Source organism: Euleptes europaea, chromosome 6 (assembly GCF_029931775.1).
Source record: "Euleptes europaea isolate rEulEur1 chromosome 6, rEulEur1.hap1, whole genome shotgun sequence".
Classification (NCBI taxonomy): Eukaryota; Metazoa; Chordata; class Lepidosauria; order Squamata; family Sphaerodactylidae; genus Euleptes; species Euleptes europaea.
In genome coordinates, this window is record NC_079317.1 from 99,090,946 (window position 1) to 99,118,267 (window position 27,322).

The 27,322-nt window shown below is 41.9% G+C and overlaps 1 protein-coding gene across 1 annotated transcript; it reads left to right on the plus strand.

The window, feature by feature from the left end:
* Positions 1 to 26,529, plus strand: LOC130479589 (inner centromere protein-like). Its single transcript, XM_056851984.1, has 14 exons — positions 1 to 137; positions 587 to 700; positions 2,676 to 3,376; positions 6,673 to 6,721; positions 9,917 to 10,027; positions 14,171 to 14,306; positions 14,388 to 14,525; positions 16,559 to 16,668; positions 16,917 to 17,037; positions 18,084 to 18,182; positions 19,551 to 19,657; positions 19,911 to 19,992; positions 25,450 to 25,609; positions 26,270 to 26,529. The coding sequence occupies exons 1-14, from the start codon at positions 1 to 3 to the stop codon at positions 26,482 to 26,484; spliced, it is 2,280 nt and encodes a 759-aa protein (XP_056707962.1). The 3' UTR covers positions 26,485 to 26,529.
* The last annotated feature ends 793 nt before the right edge of the window (positions 26,530 to 27,322 follow it).

The following is a 27,322-nucleotide window of genomic DNA, read 5'->3' on the forward strand; positions in this document are numbered from 1 at the left end:
ATGGCAGAGGCAACAGAACCCATTCACTTTCTTGATGTCTGCAGTCAAAAATTCTCCGAATTTATGTTCAACGCTGAACATAAATGCTTGATGTGGTTGCGGGAAATTGAGGAGGAAGCCATGAAGATGTTTGATAGGTAGGCATGGGCTTTAGAAAGAGCAAGTCTTGACTCCCTATGATGTGTGTGGAATGGGATTTTTTTTGTTTTAAATCTAAGATACTCCACATGGTTGCAGAGCTCCCCTTTTATTCCTTATATAGTTGAGGTTATTATACTAAAAAACCAATGGAAAAGTACACTTTTTAAAAAGGAACCAAGCTCCTGGATTTGTCTTTCTAAGCAGAAAAATAAGACTGCCCATACAGTTGCATTTCATTTGCTGTGACTTGCCCCTGGCATGAATTAAGTGCTTTCCTCAGAAACTCAGGTGTGTCTGTATCTTTGCCCTGAATGTGTGATAACTGTGGATGTTATGGTATATGTATTGATCTCCTAGTACACTCACAATACTTTTAAGATTTGCTTTTAGACCTGATAACTTTTTTTGCATGTTAATTGCAATTAATTGGATTTTGTTTGAGCAGCAATCTCAGTGCCGAGCCTGCGTTGATTCCCAAAACACCATCACAGAAGAAGCATCGGAAGAAGAAGCGCTCTTCATCTTTTAAAGATGTTGATAAAGAACTGACTAGAAAAAGGTAGAACCTGGACAGAAACATTTGTGTTTAAAACTTTGGTAGGAGCCAGAGGATACAGATCATTATGTGCCTGCCTGTCAACTTAGATCATCTTTATCCATCAAGCTAGCGTGGTGTAGTGGTTAAGAGTGGCGGACTCTAATCCGGAGAACTGGGTTTGATTCCCCACTCCTACACATGAAACCTGCTGGGTGACCTTGGGCTAGTCACAGTTCTCTCAGAACTCTCTCAGCCCCACCTACCTCACAAGGTGTCTGTTGGTGGGGGGGGAGCAAGGGAAGGTGATTGTAAGCCACTTTGAGACTCCTTTTGGTAGAGAAAATCAAACTCTTCTTCTATCCTTCTGAGATGAGTTGGGTGATTACTGGAGAAGAGGGCCCTTCTCTGTGGTGGCCCCTTGTTTGTGGAATGCTCTTGGCTTCAGGTATTTGTGTGGCACCTGATCTAAATACTTTTAGGTATTAAATCATTTGATACTGTTTGTGCTGTGCTTTGTATGTCAGATTAGGATCTGAAAGATACTGGTTTAAATCTGCACCTCTCCATGAAGCTTGCTGAATGACCTTGAGCCAGTCACACACACTCTGCCTAACCCATCACTCAGGATTGTAGCAAGGATAAAATGGGAAAGGGAGAACAATGTACTCCACCCTGGGCTCCTTGAGGGGAAGACATGATAGAAATGTGCTAGGGAGATTGATTTTCCTTCATGGGTATTTAGTTTTTAACATTATTGTGCGGTTTTATTGTGCTTGCTTTATTTGCTGTTGTGTTTTTAATTGACTGTCTCCATTTGTTGATTTCTATTACAATTTTATTGTTGAACTTGGTGCATGCTTGCTGTCCCAAGAACCAGTTCTTAGTATCTCTGGGTTTGCTTATTATCCCGAGCAAGCTGTTTGCATACTATATACTACCTGTGTGTCTGTTCTTGTGTGAAAGAGCTGCATAGACTTTGCTTTTCTATTACATTCACCTTACTGTGGCTCTGCCTCCATTTTTGGTGTCTGTCTGGGAGCTACAGAAGTCAATGGATTGGTAAGGTTTGATTTGTCAAAACTGATGTGTTCGTGTATTTCTTCCACTTCGATTTAACCTCCACCAAAAATAATGTGAATCTAGCATATTTCTCTTTTTTGTGCAAACTTCCTCCATAGCTTGTAGATATTTAAAGCTGGATGAATTCCTGTTGATAGCGAAATTCTGCTTTTATTTTTTGAGGGGAGGTAGTAAATAGTATATTCATAATAGTGCTGTGTTCAATTAATGTGTGTCATTTTTGGTAAAGATACATAGCCCAGTCTTATGCATGCTTATTCACAAGTCCTGATTAGTTCACTGTAACTTGCTTCCAAATTAAAATGTGTAGGTTTATGGTCCAATAGCCAGATTACACTCAGCAGATGTTAAGGGGCACCTCCTGTCATCTTATCACTTGGTTGGCACAAACATGGTACCTCTGTGCCTAACAGCCCATGGTAATGAATGTGCAATGGGGATGTAAATTTCATTTAATCAAAAATTTTCATGGTTAAACATTAAGAAACTCACTATCTAGCTGGTATTATCAGCTGTGCAGATTTTTGTTAAGAAAAACATATATGTTAACATGGTGTAGTGTCAGATTATTAATAATAAGGCCGTACTGGAAAACATAAGTTCTGCAGGCACAGACTATCCTGGAATATATACGTAACCTTTTGCCAGATTTCAAAGTCAGGTTTAAACATGTACATCAATATATGTGTAATGAGTAAACAATTACTAATTGTTTAATATTGGTCGCCATAAGTCGGCTGCAACTTGATGGCACTTTACACACACAATTGTGCAAATGAGTAACACCTAGAGAAAATATATAGGGATTTGGTATGGTAATGTACTAGAAGGATAATGTGGAACTTGTTCTGCAGTTCTTAGTGCCACCTAGTGGTTTGAAATTGAATGATTTTTAAACTTCTTTTTTTTGCTGAAGACTGTCAAAAAGACGAAGTGGCATAAAACCAGCATCCTCTATTGAGCTTTTCTTGAGCAAAGAGAATCCGGTGGTAACAGCATCCTGTAAAATGAACTTATTCACAAAAGAAACTTTGGAAGCACAATGTGACAAGACAGTAATGCATCCATCTGAAGAAGCAACACTTGGTGTCAACTTCAACAAAAATATTGAAGTAAGAGGAAAAATGGATGCAGAAACAAGCAGCATCCCTGAAGTCTTCACCATGTGCCCAGATGGGCCTTTTGCTGACAGGGTTGGAGCTACTGAAGCTGCAGGCATATCAAATGTCTTTGCAGTCATGCTGCTGAATCCCCTTGATCCAGCAAGGACTGGAAAAGACTGGAATGCAAGCAGGCTGAGTACATCTACTCCAACACCATCTTTAAATGTGAAGCCTGCAAGAGGAGGAGAGTTGTTATTGGCCCAACAAGTAGATAATAATCTGGTGCAAGAGGAAACTATATCTCAAGACTTAAAAGACAGCAGTGGAACCTCTGGAGGCTCCCGATCAGGTCACCGCCCTTCAAATAGACCCCACAAGAGCAAGAGAGTCTCACTTGTGGAGAAATACTCACTAGCCAGTAAAAGGAAAAGCATGATTCGTAAATCCATCAGCAAATCAATTGCCAAGAAGAAAGCAGCTCGGAACTCTTCATCCACCTCTAGTCGAGTAAGCTGTAAGTAAAGGAAATTAAGTCTTGGAGGCAGACTCTAGTTATTCTCAATACGTAACCTTAGGTTGTGACATTTGTGCAAGAAATAGATAGCTCTAATATGTTTGTGTGGAAATTATTGTGTCACTGTCTAATTGCAGTATTTTAACTGATAGCTATTTCTACTGGATGTGATGCCTTTAGCTTCCTTCAGGGGTCTAGAAGAGAATATTGTTGATCTTGTATAACAGGAGACTTCCCCATTTGTCTGACATCTGACCTGTTGCATAAGTTGCTTCTTTACCATACATGATGAAGTCCCTTTGTGGACAAATTGGTTTCTAGGTAACCCATATCAGACCTGACACACTTCACATCCTATAGACATTAAATGAAGCTATGACCTTGATCTCCATCCAACTTGTAAATCCATTTAGGGCTGTACTCCTTAAACTGATGAAATTGCTGGAATTAAAGGATGTTATTGCTGGTTTGAACAGCATATAAATGGAAAAGAGGAGGTGGCTGTAACATGGAAACTAAGTAGCAGAGAGACTGGCTTTAATGCTGGATATAGGAAATACGAATCACTGCAGAAATAACAGCAGTGCAATACCTTTTAAGAGGGTCAACCAAAACTTTGAACAAACTTTTGCTTCCCCCAGAAGTCTTTCAATATGCAAAATAGGTGGGAGAGGTGGGAGAAAAATGTTTCATGGCATGCATGATGGAGGATATCCTAACCTGCTGTTGGTAGAGGTTTAAGATGTCTGCTTCATGTATTGCAGACTAAATTGAATTGCGGGTGTTGGGTGCAAAACAGGCTTCAAGATATACTGAACAGTGATTTTAGGTAGTCATTAAGTTAGAAAGGTGCCAATAGAAGCCAAATTGAGTGATTGTGTGGCAAGTGACAAAACCAAAGCAATCTTTCTCCAGTTGTACAGCCCAGCCCCCCCGGGTAAATTTGATATTTCCCAAAACAGCCAAAAATAGAAGGCTGCTGTGTGGGTTCATAGAAAAATTTCAACACTGAGGGTAGTGCAATACCTTTTTATTACAACCACTGAAAATACCACTAAACAGTGAGCGAGCAACATAATGCATACAAACATGTCTGAATGTTATCTCTACAGAGGTCTGGATGTTATCAGCGTAAAGTAGATGATCAGCTGTCTGAAAGATAAATTGTATTAGCCCTGACCTTAGTGTTACCCAAATGGTCTACCTGTGGGTTATCTTTAACACTCCCCCCCCCCGCTTCTGAGTTAAGAGCATCCCACATGTATCCAGGTAAAATTAAATTGGGGACCACTGCCAATGTATTCCAAAGTACAGAATTTGGTAATAGCACTTCACTATGGGAATGGAGCGGTCCTCAGAAATATCGCAGGTGAAAAACAGAATCAGAGTCTAAATCTTTACTTATAAATACAGATCAGGAAAAGCAGGAGGCACTCAGAGAGCTGCAGGCTCTCTCTATTTCTCATGCATGCTCACTCAGAAACCAAAACTTAATCCTAGACCACTTAACACCTAAGCAATAAAAGCCCAATAAAGGGGGCCAAATGAAAATGTACAAGCCTGTCTTGACATGATGAGAGGGTCCTAGGTGGAAGGAGAGCAAAGGAGGAGGAAGTAGGGCAGAGTTTGAAGCTAGCGGCAGAACTCTGAGGGTCTTATGTGCAAAGCTTCAAAGGGGCTGTGGTGAGGAAGCCCAGGGGCACGGCAGCTGCTGCAAAATTCTGGGGTTGGAAGGTGAGTGTCAGGTGGGGTGTGTGTGACTGGAATAAGCCAGGCACTGGCTGGTCTAGAGCAAAGTTTCTTAAACTGTGGGTCACAACCTTAAACTGTGGGTCACAACCCCATATGGGGTTGTGTAACTGAATGTGGGGTTCACAAAAAATTTGGCAACAGCAAAAGGTTTCTTTATGATTTATTATCAGTAAATGTTTGATTTGTATACCTGTTTTATATACCTATAAACCTGGGGTCACGTAAAAATTTCTCGGGGGAAAAGGGGTCGAAAGTGGAAAAAGTTTAAGACACCCTGGTCTAGAGGGTGGGCAAAGAACCAAGTGTACACTGATGGTTGCACCCTGCATTTTGGGTGGGGAAGGGAGTAGTTCACCTAACTCCTATTTGGCTGTTTCCCTTTTGTTATATTAGGAGTGCTTTAGATGGAGTATTTCAGCCACTTCCCTATTGTCATGCTGAGGGAAATACCCTGCTGAAACCCCAGTTGAATTTTACTGAAATATGGGGCTCCCTTCTGAATGTTAATATGGAATCATAGAATTGGAAGGGACCACCAGGGTCATCTAGTCCAACCCCCTGCACAGTGCAGGAAACTCACAACTACCTCCCCCACCACACACACACCCAGTAACCAGAAGATGGCCAAGGTGCCCTCCCTCTCATCATCTGCCTAAGGTCACAGAATCAGCATTGCTGACAAATGGCCATCTAAAAAGGTAAAGGTCCCCTGTGCAAGCACCGGGTCATTCCTGACCCATGGGGTGACATCACATCCCAACGTTTCCTAGGCAGACTGTTTACGGGGTGGTTTGCCAGTGCCTTCCCCAGTCATCTTCCCTTTACCCCCAGCAAGCTGGGTCCTCGTTTTACCGACCTTGGAAGGATGGAAGGCTGAGTCAACCTTGAGCCGGCTACCTGAAACCAACTTCTGTCGGGATCGAACTCAGGTTGTGAGCAGAGCTTGGACTGCAGTGCTGTAGTTTACCACTCTGGCTATCTAACCTCCTCTTAAAAACCTCCAGGGCAGGATAGCACACCATCTCCTGAGGAAGCCTGTTCCTCAGGTCTGATATCATTAGCCACACATTTTTGAAGTCCTTGGCCCAACAAATGGCATTGCTCAGGTTTACATTTAAACCATACATTAATAAATACCCAAGCACAGGTCTTTTGAACTGGCTTGAAAATAATGAGCGCGCTGTATTCATAAAAGTTAAAGTACCAAGCTCTTTAAGCAACCTTGTAGAAATTGCTGATCTTCCTTTGTCTTAGGGTGGCATTTCAGATGACATGGGGGCCCTGGTGCCAAAACTAGCATATTGGTGTTCTCTCTTGGGGCATCTTGGAGTATAACTCTATTCCAAGTTATTCCAAGTTATGAAGAGTATTTTTCCTCATGCTAAATGACAGCCAGTGATGTGGACCTGGGAGAATGTACCACATAATGACATGTTAAAGTTGAGGTGAACTTGACATGGAGAGGCTTTGTGTGATTTGTAAGAAAAGTCTTGCACTTAAAGCATTTTTTTCAACTAATGGTATATTTTATTTTATTCTTCCAGGCCATAGTTCTTTTGAATTGCTTATGGATGGTGAAACAAGTAAAAATGGGTAAGTTAATTTTACCAAACAGAAACCTTAAAAACTTGGCTCAAACAGTTCTTCAAAGGTTTTCGAATCTATTTTAACCTGAAATTTAAGCAAGGTGTTCTATAACACGAAAAGTAATTTTGCCAAATGAATTTCAAGTAAAGCTAAGACTCAGGGATGAAGTCGACTCCGCCTTGTTCCTCCTCTCTTCCTAAGCCTCTCCTCCACAATCTGAAGAGGACCTGGACCTTCCTCCCTTGCCTGTTCTTAGGCCCCTTTATATGGTCCGTGTTTAACTGAGCAGAAGCCCAACCAACTGCCCCGCGCTCCTGTACCTGTTCCTCTTTTGCATGATGGCCTGGCCGGTCTGGCCCAGCTGCAGAAGCCTGGGAAAGAACATTAGACTTTGACACTGCACCGAGAGCTTCATGAATCGGGGTAGTTGTGTTACCTCCTTTCAAACAAGAATATCAGTAAAGAAAGGACAGCTTGACTCCAAGTTAGATATGAATTCTAATTTTGTTCTGATAGTGTCAACCTTATTTTCCTCTACTTCCCTTCCCTTCTGCGTCTTGTCAATTTAGTTTCTAAGCCTGAGGGCAAGTGTCTGTATCTCTTGACTGATATGAGACACTTTGGTCTGAAAAACAGGATTTAAGTAACATAGGGCAAAACATTTCCATTCGTTGATGAAAGGCTCCTCTGTTATCTGAATGCAGCATGATTTTTTAAAAATGTGCTTGCCTCTGCTTATTCATATGTGATCCCTTTGAATCCTGTTTCTGCATGTTCATAATTTGCTCTCTATGACAGTGGTGTCTTTTCATGTCCCTCTGTGTGACCATCCCAAGTTTAATCGAAGAATAGATACATAATGAAATGTAAAATATAGTTGTTCTATGGTATGATCTAAGTGGTGTTCACTGATACCAGTTTATTATGCATAATTAAGCAATGCTTCAACATGCTTTGCAGCAGTTTATATTCTTGCTGATTTTACGTCCCACCTTTGAGTGGGCAGGAGAGTCTTGGTACATTTTCACTAATGTGGAATAGTAATTCCTGAAGAGTGTTTTTGGTCTGTTTCCAGTAGTTGGTGTTGAAATAGTTTCCTAGCTCAGTCAGGTGTGTATCTTTAGGTGGGGATTAGGATTATTTTTCTTTTGGGTTGCAGAGAAAATCTTGTCCTTGCAATAGTTATGTATCCACTGGTAGATAAGAATCCTGAAGGTGCCATGTGGCTCTTTAGCAAGGTAGGAGCATCCACGGGAGGAACAGGGTAGTCTCTCATATTGCTACTACTGGAATCTAAAAGCCTCGATGCCTTGAGTTGCCTTTCAAATCTTACAAATATTGTGTGTTTTGGAGTTACAGGAAATACATTTGTTTTAAGGCTTTGGTGCAGCTTGCTTATTGATCAGGCGGCAACTGCCAGAGGATGGCGCTGTGAGAATGTCTATGGCTTTAGGTCAACACAGGTTAAACCTTCCCAAGCATGTCAAAGATGCATTGGAAATGGGTGCATTGCTGTGTAGCTGTGTATCATACTCCAGGTTTAACTTTAGGTAGAGCCGTTCAGAATGCTGACCACCATTGAGGTGGGCAGTAGAGATTCTTCCCGTAAGCTAATTTACCATCTCTGCTGCAGCATAGCTGTACTACTTTAAAAAAAGCAGCCCTACAAAAACAGTTAAGTGCTGGGTTTCGATGATCATCTCTACATGTCTGCTTAGGCTTCTGTGTGCTTGGTTGGAGACTTATGTAGTCTAAGGGGCTTAAAGGAATTGATGGCTAAACAATGCTATGGACTGAGACATTACCTGTCAGAGTTTCAGAGTGGATAATCATATGTGCTTTTGAAGTGCCTACAGACTTTAATTTGAAAGATCATAGGGTTGTTGTTCTGATATTAATTGGGTTGAGTAACACTTTGTCAAAATGCCTCTCTTTAGGCCTTCCTTGCTACAGAATGCTCAGTCTGATGAGGTAAGGTCTTGGGGAGGTGTCTGTTGTATTACACTTGGTGGTGAATTGTCTGCTGTCTTCCCTTCTACTTATCTGGAGTCAGGTTACTATCTCACACACATACAAATCTCTGTTACTTGGAATAGGAGATGGAGCTATTCCATTTCAGTAGTTTGTCACGCCCAGATTGCCAGTGACATGTATATGCCTGTAGTTAAATTTTGAAAGGTTGCGGTAGGATCCTGTTCAGAGCTGGACATTCATAAATCCATTGAAATAAATATATTTAGATACATCTAACTCTGCAGAGGATCCATCTGATGGGGAGGAGGCATTAATCAAGGCTCTCGTGGGGTTTGATTTTAACTCAGTCTCTTAATTCAGGTGTGATCTTGGAAACATTTATTTTTAGCTCTCTACGTCTTTTGGTTACCTTTTTGTCAGATGAAACATAAGAGTAATTAATTGAAGGAGATTTAGGATTGAATTTCAAGGTAAAATTGAACCTTGTGCAGGAGAACTGGTGATGTTCATCTGATCTAATGCAAGTAGGAGAGGGACTGTGGCTTAGTGGTAGAGCATCTGCTTGGCACGCAGAAGGTCTTGGCATCTCTAGTTAAAGCATCTGGCAGTAGGTGATGTGAAAAACCTCTGACCCCAGAGATCCAGTGCCAATCTGAGTAGATAATACTAAACTTGATGGACCAAGTGGGGAAAATACTGACATGGTTACATAAATTGTTGACGTTTACTAGTAAGCTGTTGAAAAGATCTGGCATCTCCACTTGCTGATAAAATATAGGTGTCAGTGGAAAATAGGCATCTGATTTGGAAGCTATTGGAAGCCCTGTAATTGTATTTGTGCCACATTGTTTCTGATTCTTTAGGAATTGAAGATGCTACAAAAAACACTCTGTGCTTTAGATGTGCCTAGTCTGATCTCTAGCCACGCTGCAGAAAATCCAGATCAGCCTGAGATGGAGAAGGGGAAAGGATGCAGTGAAGGTAAACACACCTGTGCAGTTAGTGCAGTACAGTATAGAACTGGGGGGTGGGAGTGTTTAAATGTTGGGAATCCCCACCAATCCACTGCGGCACTGTTAGATTTTTGTTTAAAGTTGAGACTTAATGTCAGTTTTTTTGTTCTGAATTCCTTGTCTCATTAATAATTTTGGATAAAGGGGAGTTGATAAGTGGTGATAATGCATACCGTTCTCAGAATACCCCTGTTACAGAAAATGCCCTTTGCAGAACTTACTGTACCTTCTCTCCAGAAAGTCTTGCCATTAAGATGACTGGCTCCCAGGTCAATGGGTCTGAAGATTCAGCCCAGAGCAGCCAATGCCATGAACAGAGTATCAGGTATGTTCTCTTACTCCTTGAGGAAAGAGAATGCATAGTTTAGTGATCTCGAATTATTTCCTTTTTTCCAACTTGTGCTTGAACTGCCTCTGTATCTAATGCTGCTACCAAAGGCTTAGAACACTAGATGATCTCTTGTATTAAGAATTTGTGGCACAGTGATACCTATGCTTACCTTTGCTCTAGCAGATGAATAATTGTAGGATGCTCCGGTGTATTTTTAGTTGTTTGTCTGTGTGCTCTTCCATCCTATAAGGATCCAAAGGGGGACTTATAAATAGGGATGTGCACTTGGATTCAGATGTTGGGAAGGGCATAAATACCGGTGTTCAGGGATATTTGGGTCTTCCAATACCATTTGAGGATTCATATTTGGCTTTTTTCTAAGATTTGGGAATTATTCAGGTTCTGTTATTCCCTATGGGGGAACTGTGTGGTTTGGAGTGTCTGTTTTTCAACCAAATTACACCCAAATTGCAGGGGCCCTAGTACTGCTTGTTCACTAAAGACCCCCACCTCTACATTTCAAGCAAATTGGACCAAGGAGTTAAATTCTAGAGGCACCTGAACAAAGTGCCCCCAGACATCCTACTTGTCTCCGTTGTTTCCTACAGGGGAAAAAAATCCCATGCTTTCTCCAGGGCAAAGCCGATAACCAAACACAGAGCAAGCTAACAGAACCAACAAGCCCAACGGAACCAACACCACACCAGAGAATCATAGCAGAACCAAGTGAAGCAGGGAACACTATTGCAAGCCCAACAGAACCAGGGTAAAATCTCAGAAGCCAGTCAGAACCCAGGGCTAATGTGACTGCAAGCCCAACAGAACCAATGTCAAACTATAGAATTCAAGCCAACTCACAACTGGCAATGCAGCCAGCCAGACCTGACAAGATATTGACAGATACACTAACATTACTTTCCCAAGGAAGACCTTAGAAAGCGAGAGGGGTTGGGGCACCCAAGTTCTCTTCTCTGTGATCTGCAACCTGTACCAGCACTGGCTTGTAGGAGCCCAGAGACAGAGCTCGTATTGCCCTTAATCACTGGCGCGCCTGTTTCCTACCATTCCTTTAAAGCGCTGGTTCCCAACCAGGGGTCCGTGGACCCCCAGGGGGTCCGTGAGAACGAAATTAAGGTCCATGAAAAAAAGTTATAAACCCATAATAAATTAATATTTTCAATTAAAAGTTCTCTATTATAAAAATATATATTCAAATATTATTCTAAGTTTAATGTTTAACTAACAGTTATGATTAAAGTTTATTTTCAAATTCTCAGAATTTTTATTGTGAACCTTGGGGTCCCTGCACCGAACAAAAAAGTCCTAGTGGTCCCTGGTCAAAAAAAGGTTGGGAACCACTGCTTTAAAGAAACACATACGTGAGCTTCATTTTAGGTGCTTCTGTGGGTTCTGCTTCTTTGACATTCTTGCATTTACTTTTGTAACATCTCATCTTGGTCCAACGACGTGTCTTTTTTTCTTTTTGAGAGTGTCAAGAACAACATTTTTAGGACTTTGCCAAGAGGTGCAGGGGCTCAGTTGAGGGTTGTTTTGTTTTAGATCCCAGTGTAGAATGTGGATTTTATATCGTGCCAATCAAATTGGATAACTTCTCTGCTGTTTCTTTCTACTTCTGAGTTTTGGGAAGAGCATTTTCCCCCAACACAGACTGAGAGGATGCAGGCACAAGCTCACTTTACTCATTCTCAAAGTCCAGGGCTGGATAGTTGAACAGTGGCAAGTTGATCTTCAGGAAGTTGCTCAACTCTCCAGGGGAGCAGACATGACTGATGAGGGCTAACAATTCCACCTGTCTGGGAAAAACATGCTTACTGGTTGGGAGGCACTAGAGGAGCCCCTGAGCCACACTTTTTGGGCCAGGGATCACCAGCAGATTTTCTCCAGCTGATCAAAGTACCTTTTTAGGGGGGAGGTGTAACGGGCAAGGCAGTCCCAGATGTACGACGGTCCCAGACCATTTAGGGCTTTAAAAGTTAACACTAAAACCTTAAACCTGATCTGGTCCTCAATCTGGAGCCAGTGCAGCTGGCAGAGCACAGGCTGAATGTGTGGTCTCCAGGGGGTCCCTATAGGGACCTGCACTGCTACATTCTGGACCAGTTGAAGTTTCCAGAGCAGCCTTAAGAGAAGCCCTGCGTAGAGCGAGTTACAGTAGTCTAGTCTAGTTAAATATCTAACCCAAGGCACTTTTACTAGCATTGGTTTTCTAATCCAGATGTTACCTGACCAGACTGAATCCAAACAGAGATTCAAAATCCTGGGCGGGTGTTCTGGCCAGCAAAGCCCCAGCCTGGTTCAGAATCAAGCGGTGACCCAAAGGCAGATATAATCCAGTGAAAGGGCACATAATAGAATGAAATATCTTTATGCCAAAGCTGTCTGTGTTAGAATGATTCTAGTTGACCAATCAAATCCATTACTAATCAGGTGACCATAACCAATCAGGTGTGTTGCTGGTAGGGTTCCTAACCAATCAGGTGTGTTGCCAGCATGAGACTGCATACTCTACAGCTGTATGTAGGCCCAATAAATCAAGGCATTTTCACCCAGAGATCCTTGCACTAATGAGATGGAATGTGTAGGGGAAAACCCTTCCTGGTTTCTGGCATTGAAACCTCCAGGCCCCATGACTTCACCGGCACCTGTGTCAGACTCCCATCTCTTACTTACCTTGCTGTCTGCAACTGCAGTCTCTATGGCTTTGAGTTCCCAGAGAGAACAAAATCTATGTCTTTTGTAGGGCTAAAACCTGAAACAATGTTTCTGAAAAGCCACAAGCCAGTCTCTTGACACTAGCCTATTAAAAAAAACCTATCCCCCCCCCAAATTAAGTGAATCCCTACTCTTTCTACAATACAAATGCAATATTTTTGGAAGACTAAAAAGTCAGTCTAAGCCCTGTTTTTTAAACCACTGCTTCAGTTGTTGTGAAGCCTAGGTGACATCAGCCTAAGATTTATTTATTTTTTTAAAGTAAACCTATGTTCCAACTTAAAAACAACAACAAAAGGCCCCTGGCTTATTATTTTAGAATCCTAACAAAAGCCTATTTTTTTAAAAAATACTTAATGACCCTAAGCTGACATGTTGTTTGTGTTTTTTAAAACATTTAAACCGTCACCTACTGTTAATTGTTATTAAAACCTAGCCAGAAATTTTCTTCAGAACAGTTAAGTTTTTCAAAACCAACAGGAACATCCCAAAACTCCATTAAACCAGTCCCTCGAAAAACACAACACAGAAAGAACTTTAAAACAACTATAGAACAAACCAGAAAAATGCAAAAAGATCAACTTTTTAAAGCAGCAACAACCTTAACCCCCAAGCACAGACCCGTTAAATATTAAAGTGCAAAGCAGTTAAAATTAAAGTTGATCTAACTGTGTAGACAGAGTGTACTATGGGTTGAATGAAGTTTAAAATTTCTCCATGGTGTAGCCATTTGCAGAACCCTGTTTGTTTTTACCCGTAGGTATACACTAAAGCCCTTCCCAAATTGAAATGTGTTTAATACATCTCAAAGTTGAGTTCCATTACTTTAAGAACATAAGCTGCATCTCTTATAGCTTTGTTCATAGGATGGGCTGCAAGTAGACATGGATAGTTACCTAAATTGTACAACCATGAACCCTCATACTGGTGTCAGCATATGTAATAAAAAGTTTCCTGAACAAATTTAGACTTCTTGAACAAGTATAATTTTTAAATATTTCTACTTATGAAATGTCATTTCTTGCATTGTTTATGTGTTATGTGTAAAATATATGCCTTGTTTCAGATTTCTGCAAACTTCTGCAAACCATTACATTGTTTGTTAGATCTCATCCTATTGATTATACTGGCTTACATTATGTAATCTGCCTTGAGTCTCAGTGAGAAAGGTAGACTATAAATAACATAATTTTAAATATTTGGTAATATATTATTGAAAATGCATACTATAGCTGAATGGACCCCAGTTTTTTATTCAAAATCTTTAAAGGTTTTTTTTTTTTTTAATGGGGAAGAGCAAATGGGCCTGCCTCTGTTCTCTCTCACCCCTTTGTTTTTCAGCGTTCCCATCATTTTGAGGGTTGGGAGTTTTGTTTTAATGTGCACACCGTGTTTTCTATTTAGGAGTCAAAGTTACAAACAAGCACTGGATGAGCTGCCTACTGCCCAGCCTACAAAATATGAAGACCTTTCAACTTCTAGTAAAAAAACCTCATCTCCTCCTGCAAACAAAACACTGTCCCCTTCTGGTCCAGCCAGGGTATGTAAACATCAAGGGCATCTTCACCTGCTCTTTTGTGTTCCTAATCAGACGCTAAGAACATCCATTCTCTCTTGACAGATCACACGACCTTTCAGAAACTTCTTTCAGACAATGCAAAAAAGCCAGCTGTTCAAACCCCCTGGGTCTCCAGGGCCCAGCAGCATTATGAAAAGTCTTGTCAAACCTACCATGCCTGCCACTAAACCTGATACCAGGGTAAGGAGAAAAGGAGCTCTTCCACCAAAAAGGTAAAGGTAAAGGTCCCCTGTGCAATTACTGGGTCATTCCTGACCCATGGGGTGACGTCACATCCCTACGTTTACTAGGCAGACTATGTTTATGGGGTGGTTTGCCAGTGCCTTCCCCAGTCATCTTCCTTTTATCCCCAGCAAGCTGGGTACTCATTTGACTGACCTCGGAAGGATGGAAGGTGGAGTCAACCTTGAGCCGGCTACCTGAAACCGACTTCCGTTGGGATCGAACTCAGGTTGTGAGCAGAGCTTGGACTCCAGTACTGCAGCTTACCACTCTGTACTACGGGGCTCCTATTGGGCTCTTCCACTACCACCCCCAATTCCAACATGTATCAAACACTATTAAAGTTAAATTTCTGAAAATCTGCTACAGATCTAAGGGAGGAGCTGAAGCTCTGTAGCAGAGCACATGCTTTGCATGCAGTGGGTCAGAGGTTCGGGCTCTGGCGTCTCCAGTTGTGCAGGGCAGGACCTCTGCCTGAGACTTTGGAGAACTTCTGCTACTGAGAATACGCAATAGGAGGTCCCTCTAGATGGATCAATGGCTCAGTATAAAATAGTGTTATAGATCCCCAAATAACAATTAAACAATGTATAAGGTCTCAGTACAAGGCTTGACAAAGGTGGGAAGGCGGCATGGTATTATAGCCTGATCTCGTCAGATCGTGGAAGCCAAGCAGGAAGGGAGACCTCCAAGGAAGACTCTGCAGAGGGGGGCAGTAGCAAACCACCCCTGCTTAATCACATGCCTTGAAAACCCCTTGCTGGGGTCGCCATAAGTCACCTGCAACTTGATGTAAATTTACACACATGCCCAAGGCTTGACATGGTGATTTTCTGTTGTTCAACAAAACAACGGAGGAGAGTTTAAGCACACCAGTGACAGAAGGACTCGCTTCTTGTAGGTGTGGTCTGTTCTGCTTGCTGGAGAAGGCAGAGGTTTGAGGACCAAACTAATATTATACGGGAGATCTGTGTTTGGATCTCCCAATATTTTCCTTAACATTAAAAAGTGAGAGAGAAGGTGGGAAAAGGTCCCAATTTGGTTCTGTAGCACTAGGTGAGAAGAGGTGTGTGTGTGTGCACATAAGTGGTTCTTGCTGTGGCCCTGATAATTGCCTCATAGACATCGTGTTAGCCTTGGGAAGGGGAGAAAAGACACCACTAGTTTCTCTCCCCCCGCCCCACTGCATGGCCAATAGAAATTATTTCCTGCATCTCTCCTGCCTGCAAGGGATGTATGTTAGCCCCGCCCCCATATCTCTTAGTACCGTAGCCCAATCTAAATCTGGATCTTTCACATCCCCATGAGGACTTCTTAATGTCAGGCGCTCCAATCATGGATCTGCTATGTAATGCTAGTTTGGTTCTGTGTGTGCCACTGAGAAGGTGGTTCTTTGTTCCGCTATTATGACTGTTTGTCTGCATGTTGATGTTAAAATTGGAGAGAGTTGGAAAAGTTTAATGTTGAGTGTCCGTGCCTTCCTGGAATAGCATAGAGGCGTCCAGCTGGGCTTCTTTGACTTGCCTTTCCCATTTCTTTCCAGTGATGTGGACAGGGGGGAAAGTTATTTACCTAGACCATCTGGTATAATGTTGCACCCTCTTACCAGGTTTGGCCTCACTGAGCTAGAAATCACTGCTGTTTTTACTCACTCTCATCTACTGGTTAGTCAACAAGGATTTAGATTTAGCATCCAGTGACTGAGTATTTCCTTTCCTTTCATGCTCATCCTGAAAAGGGAGAATTCGTAGTAAGTAACTAATTATCTTATTTCTGTTAATTGTTTAGAAGCACTTAACTACTCTGAACTCACCCTTTTCCTGAAATTTTCTGTGGTTCAGTCCTGGGGCTGGTGTCTCACGCGCACAAGAATTTCCCCATCTTTTCTAACTCCTGCAAGACTTTGCAGAAGAAGAATAGAACACAATTTCTGTTGAGCTAGTAGACAGTTGGTGCAATTGGAACTGATCTACACGTTCTATACGTTCTAGGAAAAGGAACGACAACGACTGGAGAGTCTGCGGAAAAAACAAGAAGCTGAGCAACAGAGAAAACAGAAAGTGGAGGAAGAAAAAAGACGAAGGTTGGAAGAGATAAAACTGTAAGTACATGTCGTTCCTTTGTTGAGATTTGGATTACCAAGAAAATTTGCCTGCATCGTAGCTCTTAGCGGTAATGTTTGTTTACACCTGTGTAACTACACTGTACACTGTGATGCAGCCACTCTTGGCACTGCCAGGGTCATACAGCGCTCTGCAGATACAGCAGGAGTTAGAAGTGAAAGTTTGTGCTAGTAGTGGTGAAAGTGTGTTCCACCTTTCTTAACTGAGATCTCCATACATCCCACAGAAAGCGTGAAGAACGATTAAGAAAGGCACTGCAAGCACGAGAACGGGTGGAGCAGATGGAAGAGGAAAAAAGGAAACGGATGGAACAGAAGTTCTCCCAACATGAGGAGCGGAGTGAGAAGGTAGGCTGTGGTCTCGTGGTTTTTTAGCCCAGCAGCAAAAGTCTTCATGACAGTGGACAGAACACGTAAACTGAGATTCCTATAGGTATGGAGTGCAGTTGACCCCTCTAAAACATGTAGACTAAAACATGATTACGCAGAAGTGTCATGTTCTTTTCTTTCAGAACTCTGACTTCTTTGTCTGATTGTAACTCATGAGTCCCATTAACGTAATCCCTTCATGCCCTAAGCAGCAACTACTTGTCCAGTAGGCTATTTCATGAGCACAATGCCAGGCCTTTGCTGGTTCAGGCCTGATCCCTTGACGTGACTCTGTCAGACCATTGCTGGTTCTAGCCTGGCTCTGGCTCCGTGTCAAGCGACCTTGGTTCACATGCCTGTAAATACTGTGTAAACTTCCCTTCCTACAGCTGCCTAGTTGTTTGGTCTACACTTCATGAGAATTCTTATCTCGGGTTTACCTCATTGTGTTTTCCTTGAGTGGCTAAAGTGCTTTTAGGCTAGAGCTTTCCCTGTTGTGGTCATTAGCAGCCTTCATCTGTTTCTATACAGTCAGTTCTTATATTTACCTTTTTGCTCCTAATAAAGTATACTGCTTCAGGATCACCTGCCTGAGTGCGTTTGCTTATGGGATGCTACAGGTAAATGCCTGATGCTGACACACATTCTCTCTTCTTCCACCCCCAACCTTGTGGTTTTCCGGTAAGCCTAGCTGTCATTCTCTGTACCCCCACCCCAGTTCACGCTATCTGAAATGGAGAGTTGTGTGGATGAGGAGAAAGAAAGAAAAAATTCACAAGAGGACATCAAAACTGAGTGGGGGGAGTGGGGTATCTAAAAAGGGTGAGAGTATGAGCACCAGTTTCCCATCCTAATATAGAATTATAGAGTTGGAAGGGACCACTAGGGTCATCTAGTCCAACCCCCTGCACAGTGCAGGAAATACAAGAACTTGAGCTCTGTGACCACTTTGGCACGGAGTTGTTATGAAGAATGGCTTTCTGGGCAGAGGCAAGCTATAAAATTCTAAAGGACTTTTCTCACAGGTGCGAGAAGAGAAAACAGCAGAGGAAAAGACAAAGAGAAAAGTGTCCGTGAAGAAACTATGGGATACAGAAACCCGAAAACAGAAATCATTGCAGATGGTAGGCACTGTATTCGATTTCATATATGGGCAGAATAAAATAAAATTGCAGGGGTTCCACATGCAAGGGAAGGAAAGAGTCAAACATCTGAGTTACTTAGACTGTAATTCTAAGATCACTTCAGCCACTTGGAAAACTGTCAGTAGGCCGACTTGTAAATAATGAGTTGTATTGGAATGCTTGCTGACATAGTTCTTCTTTGTCTAATTAACAAGGCTCCAAAAGAATGTTGAAAAGGGCTAGGATTTGTAGTATGTAATCTTTTTAAAGCAGCATGTTTAAATCAGATTTTCTGATTTGTGTGGCAGAAGGCTGTGGTCTTTTCCACAAATAGGTGGCCTTTTCTCAGACATAACGTGGCCTCTCCCACATTAGGGATGTGCATTTGACTGAAGCCGAACTGGAGAAAAATGGCGGCAGCTAAAGGGAGCCGAAAAAGCAGATCCCGAATAATGCCCATTTGGGGGGGCATTATTTGGGGCCGCTGTGGCCCCATTGCCGTTTCCCCCCTCCCCCCTCTTCCTTTCTTCCCCCTTACTTACCTGAGTCAGATCCCCACTGCCTGCTGGCTCCAAATTCCACACGGAGTTGGAAGCGACAAGCAGTGGCAATCTGAATGCCCCAGCAGCGCAGAACTGAACTTCAACTCTGTGCCATGTATTTTTTGGGTTCGTGTTTAATAAGCCTGAAAATTTTTGAATTTTTCAGAAAAGCCGAATCCATTATATATATTATATATATCAAGCCTGAACTGACCCTAGAAGCTAAAATGACTAAACTGAGACTATCGTATTTTGGTCACATCATGAGACGAGAAGAGTCACTGGAAAAGACAGTCATGCTAGGAAAAGTGGAGGGCAGCAGGAAAAGAGGAAGACCCAACAAAAGATGGACTGACTCAATAAAGGAAGCCACAGCCCTCAGTTTGCAAGACCTGAGTCAGGCTGTCAAAGATAGGACCTTTTGGAGGACTTTCATTCATAGGGTCGCCATGAGTCAGAAGCGACTTGACGGCACTTAACACACACACACACACACACACACACACACACACACACACACACACAAAAGAAAACAGTTAAAAATTGCATAAAATCTGAATAGAGCTAGCCTCTATCCATTTCTTGCATGCAATTATCATCTTGAATGCAGAATGAGCCACTTTATGGTAGCTTCACAAATTATGGTTGTTATAATACCAAATACATGTATGTACATCTGAAAACCTGGCAATAGCTGCTCCTTATGTGTGCAGTCAGGTATAGGAGAATCGACTTGTCCTCACAGGAAAATGCTGAGTGCCTGCAGTCCAGCCTTGCCATCATGTATATGGAGCATGTTGACTTTTCTCCCCCACCCCCTTTCCAGTTTCAGGAAGAGGAGCAAAAGCTTCAAGAACAGCCAGAAAAATGGAAGACGGTTGGGGAAATTAAGAAAATGCTAGAACACAATAACGCAAAACAAGCAAATGAAAGGTAATGCCGTTTCTCCCTAATTTAAAAGGGTGGTTCAGCCTGAAATATTTAAGTGGCTGTGAGGAAGCTAAAATTTGGGGAAGTACGAGAGTTCCTTGTCATTTTCAACAACTAAAACTGCACATTGGGATGGGCCCCCAAATCATAAGACGTCTTTAGGACTTTCTGTAATCATTCCTTTGGAAACACATAATTCTTTATATTTGGGAGAATTGCTTATACGTGTTCTTTGGCTGTCACTTTCCCTTTTTAGGCACCATGGGCAGCAAGACAAAGAGAAATGGGTAAAACAGCTGGAACTGGCAGTGGTTACAGAAGAGGAAGAAAATCAGAAGGTATGGTAAGGAACAGGGAAGCCAAAACGTCCGGTAGTTCTGGGCTGGCTCTAGGTTTCGGGATGCCTTGGGCGTAATGATTTCTCCTCCTTCCCCCCCTTCCCCAACAACACAATGGTGAATAAAGCCCAGGGTGTGAATGCTGGCAGCAGAGATGAACATGGCTCACCTCTGGCCTTCATTCAAGCTGAAAATAGCCTGACGAAGAGAGCTGAGGAAGAGCTTAAGCGCCCTCAGAGGGTTAATTTTTGAGACTCGGTGATTTGAAGTGCCTTGTCTAACATTAAAGACTAACAAAGCTTGTTTCAATAAGAGTCTGTGAGTCAGAGCTCACTTCTTCCGTTTATTGTCTCACACGCATTCAGCATAGCCCCACTGGCAGAGGTGGCTGAGGTGGGCCTTGGTATTTCTGGCAGGCATGAGTGGCGTCCCTCTGAAGGAAAGGTGTTTGCACGATCTGGCAGCCTCCCAGTTTTTTTTAAACAATGTCTTACTCTCTTTGCTGTCTTTGGTTTTAATGTGGGAAAGGCAAGTTGCATTACATACATTTGAGCAATGGATTATATATTATTGTAGGATTAATTAAAAATTCTGTCTGACTCTTTTGATGGCTACTCCCCCCCACACACACACACCTTTAGAAAATCATTTTCTGTGATTAGTGTTCTCTCCTATGGTGGATCATGCATGGGAAAATGTAATTCGTTTTTGGATTTTTCTTTGGACCAGTGTCTGAAACTTCTGTATCCCATCCATTGTATCTAAGCTAACATAACTTTGCTGGAAATGGTAATTTCCTGCCAATTAGTATATCTGGGGTGGGGACAGTGCTTTGTTGTTTGGTTAAATTAGGATTGGCCAGTGGTGATCTTGAATATTATGGTGTCACTGAAATAACACTAGTTCAGCATTTCCAAAAACTATTTTTACCACCAAATATGGATAATGAACAACTTCTCCTTAATGAGTGATATGAATTCAAAGTCTGCGGAAAGGGAACGAAACTCAGCTTCTAAATTTTGCACTGGTTAATGCTTTGGGTTGTTTCAGAGACCTACTCAAGGTGCTTCATGGAAGGATGAAATACTGTTTTGTTACAGATAAGTCTGGCTGTGGAATGTTTGGGCTGGCTGTTAGATCCAAAGAAAACGTGTCCGGGCTTACTTTAGAAGATGCTTGTGCTTTGAGAACTGTACATGCCTCCTTCCTTCTTAATAGCTCTCCCTTTTGTAGATGGGAGATAGGAAAGTAGTTCAAGTGTTGAAGCTGGAGTTTCCAAAACTTTTGATACCTAGGGGAACAGTAGTTTTTCTGTATTAAAAATTAGAGCCACATTCCATTCGTAAACTCAGATATTTTTCTCAGTCAACTGCCAGAACAATAGGAGAGCATTTTGTGGCTTCCTGGGATGGTGCAGGTATGATGATGTGAGTAGTATACCTGACACTGAATGTTAATGCTGTATTCTATTTCCCTACTCCTTGGGGTCATTGTATTGGGTATTGGGGGTGTCCAACATAAGGACTGTAATTCCCCCCCTTCCCCAAGCACATTTCAGCTCTTCGTAGCATCCTAACGTGCTTTGGTACACAGTTTGACAATTAGCATCATTTGCTGTTCAGGGACTATTATGCCTGAAAAGCTGCGTCAGGCACTTTCTGAGACTGCACACATTTTTTGCTTTGCAAAGAAGATAAGGGATCTAAGAGGGCAGGGATCACTCTTCCCAGGGCAGTGGAAGAAACTTCTAACTGCGGTATTGGACTGTAAAGTGCAGTTTAGACAACTGGCCACAAGAGGGCATAATTATATGTTAAATGAAGCTGGATGACTTAAAAGGAGACACTGTGGCACAACAGTACAGGCAGTATATGGGGGAAATGGGGCGATGGTAGTGTTGTGAAGTGGTTATAGTATTGAACTAGGATCAGAGTTTGTGGTTTGTCACCATCATGCCATAAAGTTCACTGGGTGGCCTGGGGCCAATCACTGTCTTTCAGCGTAACCTATCTTGCAGGGTTATAATGAAGATAATATGGGGGGTGGGGAGAACTTCCTGTGCTGCTCTGAGTTCTTTGGTATCCCACCCTTCTTCCAGCGTGATAAATCTCTTGTCTTACCACCTGTGCTGATATCATTAGTTTGGGAATCAGAATGAGAACGAACACAGCCCTGTGTGAAGAGTGAGTATGCTGAATGAATCATAGAGTTGGAAGGGGCCATACAGGCCATCTAGTCCAACCCCCTGCTTAATGCAGAATGCAGGCACCTGTCATTCTTAAAAGCACTTCCGTTGCCTGGGGTGGGGTGAGGCTCATGGATTCACTGTGTGGTTCCATCAGAGCTGATTTGGCATGCTGAAGCTAGTTCAGAAGTGATACAGTTCTTAATGTAACTGTAATACTTCAGTACGTGTAGGTAGCACTCATTTGAAAGAATACATACACATGCAGGGAGTTCTTACAGAGACCTTAATATCTATAAAGGTAAAGGTCCCCTATGCAAGCACCAGGTCATTCCTGACCCATGGGGTGACGTCACATCCTGAGGTTTACTCAGCAGAGTTTGTTTGCGGGGTGGTTGCCAGTGCCTTCCCCAATCATATTCCCTTTACCCCCAGCAAGCTGGGTACTCATTTTACCGACCTCGGAAGGATGGAAGGCTGAGTCAACCTTGAGCCGGCTACCTGAAACCAACTTCTGTCGGGACTGAACTCAGGTCGTGAGCAGAGCTTGGACTGCAGTACTGCAGCTTACCACTCTGCGCCACGGGGCTCTTTTAATATCTATAGGTGCATATATTTTTATGTCTGAGACCACATGTCCCTTCTGCTTCAGTAAGTATGTTGAGGTAATGGAATATAGGGATGGTGGCCCAAGTGTCTAAGTATGTACCTTTTGACTCACATGTTAATACTTAAAGCAATTCTTTAATCTTAAAGTTGAATTTAAATTTCTCAGCTGTTATAACTCATGGGGTGGTCATAGCTGTATTTTTATTTCTAAATGTACCTTTTGTTTTGCTTTAATAGTCTGACTCACTTTTTAAAGAAATAGCTTATTTGCTGATAGGCCTATTTGTAATACTGAGAGACATTAACTCTGTTCTTGGCATGGATAAGCTAGTATATTTGAAGATCACCATGTAAATGCAGTTGAAATGCAATGCAAGAGATAATAAGAATCTTTTCTTTTCCCCTTCCCATATTTTTTGTGAATGGCAGGGAACAAGTATCTGCCTTAGAACACAGGAGCATTGTGAGTCCAACAAAAATTATATTTGGGCCAGTCTCTGTCATTATTATTTCTTCCAGGTACATGCATATACATTCACACTATACAATGGATGTACTGTACTAAAAGTCACTCAGCCAAAAAGAGTTTATGTACATAGTTACGAAACATAAATGTTCATGGTTTATATCCAGTGTAAACTGAAAACAGAGGAGAATTCATGGAATGGGACTTTCCCACTGTAGTTTATTGTACCCCCCTTATGCTCAAGAGACCCCCCCCCCGGAACAGCGCTGAGTATGAGATGGAGGTCTGCAAGGGGAGTGGTCGTTTGCAGAAATTACCCCACTCCTAGGAACAGTGACTTTTTGATGGCAAAAAACAACCATTGAATCTATGGCATTTTCTATGCACTTCCACAGTCTTTTTATTATTAAAACAGAAAATCTACATTAAAAAGATACAGAAGCACACAATGCGTTAAAAATACGTATGGACAGATTCCATCCTGAAATTTGTTTTTTTTCCCCCCTGATCATTGTCCATCTCTCAGCATGTATATAATCTGTACCCTTTTCTCTCTTAAATTTCTATGAAAAAGACAGTTATATCAAGGATGCCGTTATCCAAATTTGAGCAAATCATTCTGATAGTGCACAATGATAGTTCTGATAGTTCACTGTCCAGAATGCAGCATAAGCAACTGTAATTTCCATGGCAGCGCCTACATACATGGAATCAAGGGCATTTGGTTGTCCTTATGCTTGGACAGTCCCTTGGTTTATGAGGGCCTTGTCTTTATGAAAAGATAAGGGAGGTGGCTAGAGCAACAGTGGAGAAAGACTGGGCGCCTTTTACTAGCTTCGGCTAGTGAGCCAGCTGTGGCCCTTCCTGAGAGGGAAAGATCTTGCCATTGTGGTACGTGTCCTGGTAGCATCTAGATTACATTACTGCAATGTGCTCTACACAGGACTGCCTTTGAAAAATGTCCAGAAGCTACAGTTGGTACAGAATGCTGCTGCCAGAGTGTTGACTGGAGTGGATCATAGGGATTGTATCACTTCAGTCTTCTTCCATGTACACTGGCTCCCAGTTTGCTTTCAGGCTTAATTCAGGGTGCTGATATTAACCTTTAAATCTTTATATGGCTTGGGGCTATCTTCTCCCATGTGAACCTATCCTTCCACTCCGATCATCTTCAGAGGCCTTGCCTCAGTTCCACCACCATCTGAGGCTAGACTGGTGTTAACCCAAGAAAGGGCTTTCTTAGTAGTGGTGCCAAAACTTTGGAACTCTCCATTGTCCCAGTATTATCTTCTACCAGGAGGTGAAGGCTGTTTTTGTTTTGTTTGACATACCCCCAGTAACTGTTTTTGGTATCATATGTGTGTGTTTGTGTTTATCGAATTATTTTATATATACTTTATTTTAAATGCTGTTTTAAGATTTTGATTGCTACCTTGGGGACCCTATTTAAGTGCAAAAGTGACATACAAATGTTTTAAATAAATAAACTCATTGCTCACATGGAGTTTTATTTTGGTTTTTAAAGCAAGGGAAAGATTGACTGCTGGTAGCCAAGCAGGACGCAGGTCAGTGTTTTTTCTTGTGCAACCCTGAGTTATTTGTTTCAACTGGTTGAGGAGGAATGCAGAGCGCATGGGTAAATACAGTGTATTCACATGTATCTCTCAAGTTCTAGGTTTTCTAGTGGTAAGAGCCAACAGGTCAAAACAAGCTCAGTTCTAGTACAGGTTGTAAGTAGCTGCTTCCCTATTATGCAGTAACTTATTCTTTCTTAAAGTAGTGTCTTCCAAGCACTGGTTATGCAGGTAAGTGGGCTACCTCTGCCAGCTCCATTGACAAGCCCAACAATTTTATCTTGTACAGCAGATTCTTAGCTCTCCCTCCCTATTTACTTTTCAGAGTTTGTGCTTTCTGTTGTGATCTATGTCACTGAGAAGGAATTTCAAAATCTGTCATAGGCATCTGTCATCTGTCATAGGCACTAACGATTATTGGGGTACAAACATCAGATCTGAAGTGCTTTTTGTAGAAAACTAAAGAGCATAACTTTAGATTTTGGAGCTAAGAAAATAAGAAGAGCCCTTCTAGATCAGACTAGTTGTCTAATGCACACTGTGTTGCCAAAAGAACTATAATTAACTGTCTACTGCACTGATTATATTTATTATGCATTCTGCTTTTCCTTCATTTAATACAGAAATCTCCTATCAGCACTTCCAACCATGTGAACCCCAAAGACCTGAAAGACTCCAAGTCCCTCAAAATCAATCCTAATGACTATGGAATGGATTTGAATAGTGACGACTCCACTGATGATGAAAGCCAGCCCCGCAAACCGATCCCTCCTTGGGCCACTGGTATGTGCAGATCTTTCATGGCGGCAAAATGATACCTCTGAAATTTAAAGAGGGTTCTGCTCATAGTTTTGAAAATTTGAGTGTCTCATTTTTCGTGAGGGTTTTGTTTGAATGTGTGCCTTGAACTTCTTATGAGACGATAGTGCCAGTTGGTGACGCTGGTATTTCATATTATCATACGAACTAACTGTGAACTGTTGTGCCGAGGCCTATAGAATCAATGTGTGTCTCGTTGTTTTCTTTAAAAGTGAATGAAAATTGTTCATCTTGAAGTCTGTCTAGGCTCTTATGTGTCTGTAGTCTTCTGGGGTACTGGAGATCAAGAGCAAAACTAGAACCAGTAGGATACTTCAGTAAAGGAAAGTTAATGTGGAAATACAATGTTTGCACCCTTGGAAATCTATATTCTGTTCTACAGGCTATCTCTTTCTCATTCTCATCTGGCAAACTTGCTCGAATTTGATAATAACAATTGGAGGCAGTTTCCTAACTAAAGCTAGGATAGGATGAGCAAAGCCACGCCTAGTTTTGATAAACGGGCTACAGCAGCCAGCTAAATAGTTAGACAAACTGTGAACAGCTTGCGTATTCTTTCTTCCATATCAATGCTTTAATTCGAGTGAGAAGCTTCTGCTCAGTGTAATACGATTTCTTCCTCAGGTCTTCAGCTTAATGAAGCTGTCACATATCAGTACTACAACCCTCCAGACACTGATACATTTTTTGGACAAATCTTGAGCCCTAAGCTAGAAGACATCTTCTACAAGAGCAAACCAAGATATTTCAAGCGCACCAGTTCTGCCGTTTGGCAGTCACCGCCTTTACCGGGAACCAGAACAGCATTGCGTTCATCCAGTAGCATGAAGAAATACTGAGGCTGGGAAGGACCTCATATTACTGTCAGCTGTGTTTTGTCTCCCTAAGACATCTGTAAACATTTTAATATTTTTCTATCCTATACTGTGCAATAAAGATTTAAATTCTGAAAGAGTTGATTTTTAATAAAGGATGAGGTTGTGTGTATATTGAATCTAGAAGCTGAAATACTTTATGTGGCTAGAAAAAAAGTTTTATCTGCAATATTTCTTGATGTATCTCATCCCTTGTTGACATCTGGTGTGAAAAGATGGGCCTAATTGGGATCTTTTTGCGACACATGGAAGTTCATATATTTCTACCAAGACAGAGAAAGCAATGGAGGGAATATTATTTGTCAGTAGGTGGCCTAACTGAGCACGTATGTAACATACATTAATTAAACTGAAAAGTTTCTCAAATTCTAGATTCCTCTTCATAATGTAATGTGTGTGTTAAGTGCCATCAAGTCGCTTCTGACTCATGGCGACCCTATGGATCAGTGTCCTCCAAAACGTCCTCTCGTTAACTGCCTTGCTCAGGTCTTGCAAACTGAGGGCTGTGGCTTCCTCTATAGAATCAATCCATTTCATGTTAGGTCTTCCTCTTCCTGCTGCCTTTCACATTTCCTAGTGTTGTTGTCTTTTCATAATGTGACCAAAGTACCATAGCCTTAGTTCAGTCATTTTAGCTTCTAGGGACAGTTCAGGAATTTAAATTCTGGGCACTTTCACATTAATGTTATTTTCTTCGGGTATGTCAGGAGTATCTTACACTGTCAACTCACAATAGAATGTGATTATTAATAATGGGGCTAGAGGGAAGGGAAAATTGATTCATTGATACTGAAGGGATGTT

What these genes read in the sequence shown, in the direction of transcription:
- LOC130479589 (XM_056851984.1), top strand. Translation starts at nt 1, where the DNA reads ATGGCAGAGGCAACAGAACCCATTCACTTTCTTGATGTCTGCAGTCAA. An exon ending in AGGTTGGAAGAGATAAAACT is followed by an intron (nt 16,669 to 16,916) that starts GTAAGTACATGT and finishes TACATCCCACAG; the next exon opens with AAAGCGTGAAGAACGATTAA. An exon ending in AACAGAAATCATTGCAGATG is followed by an intron (nt 18,183 to 19,550) that starts GTAGGCACTGTA and finishes CCCCCTTTCCAG; the next exon opens with TTTCAGGAAGAGGAGCAAAA.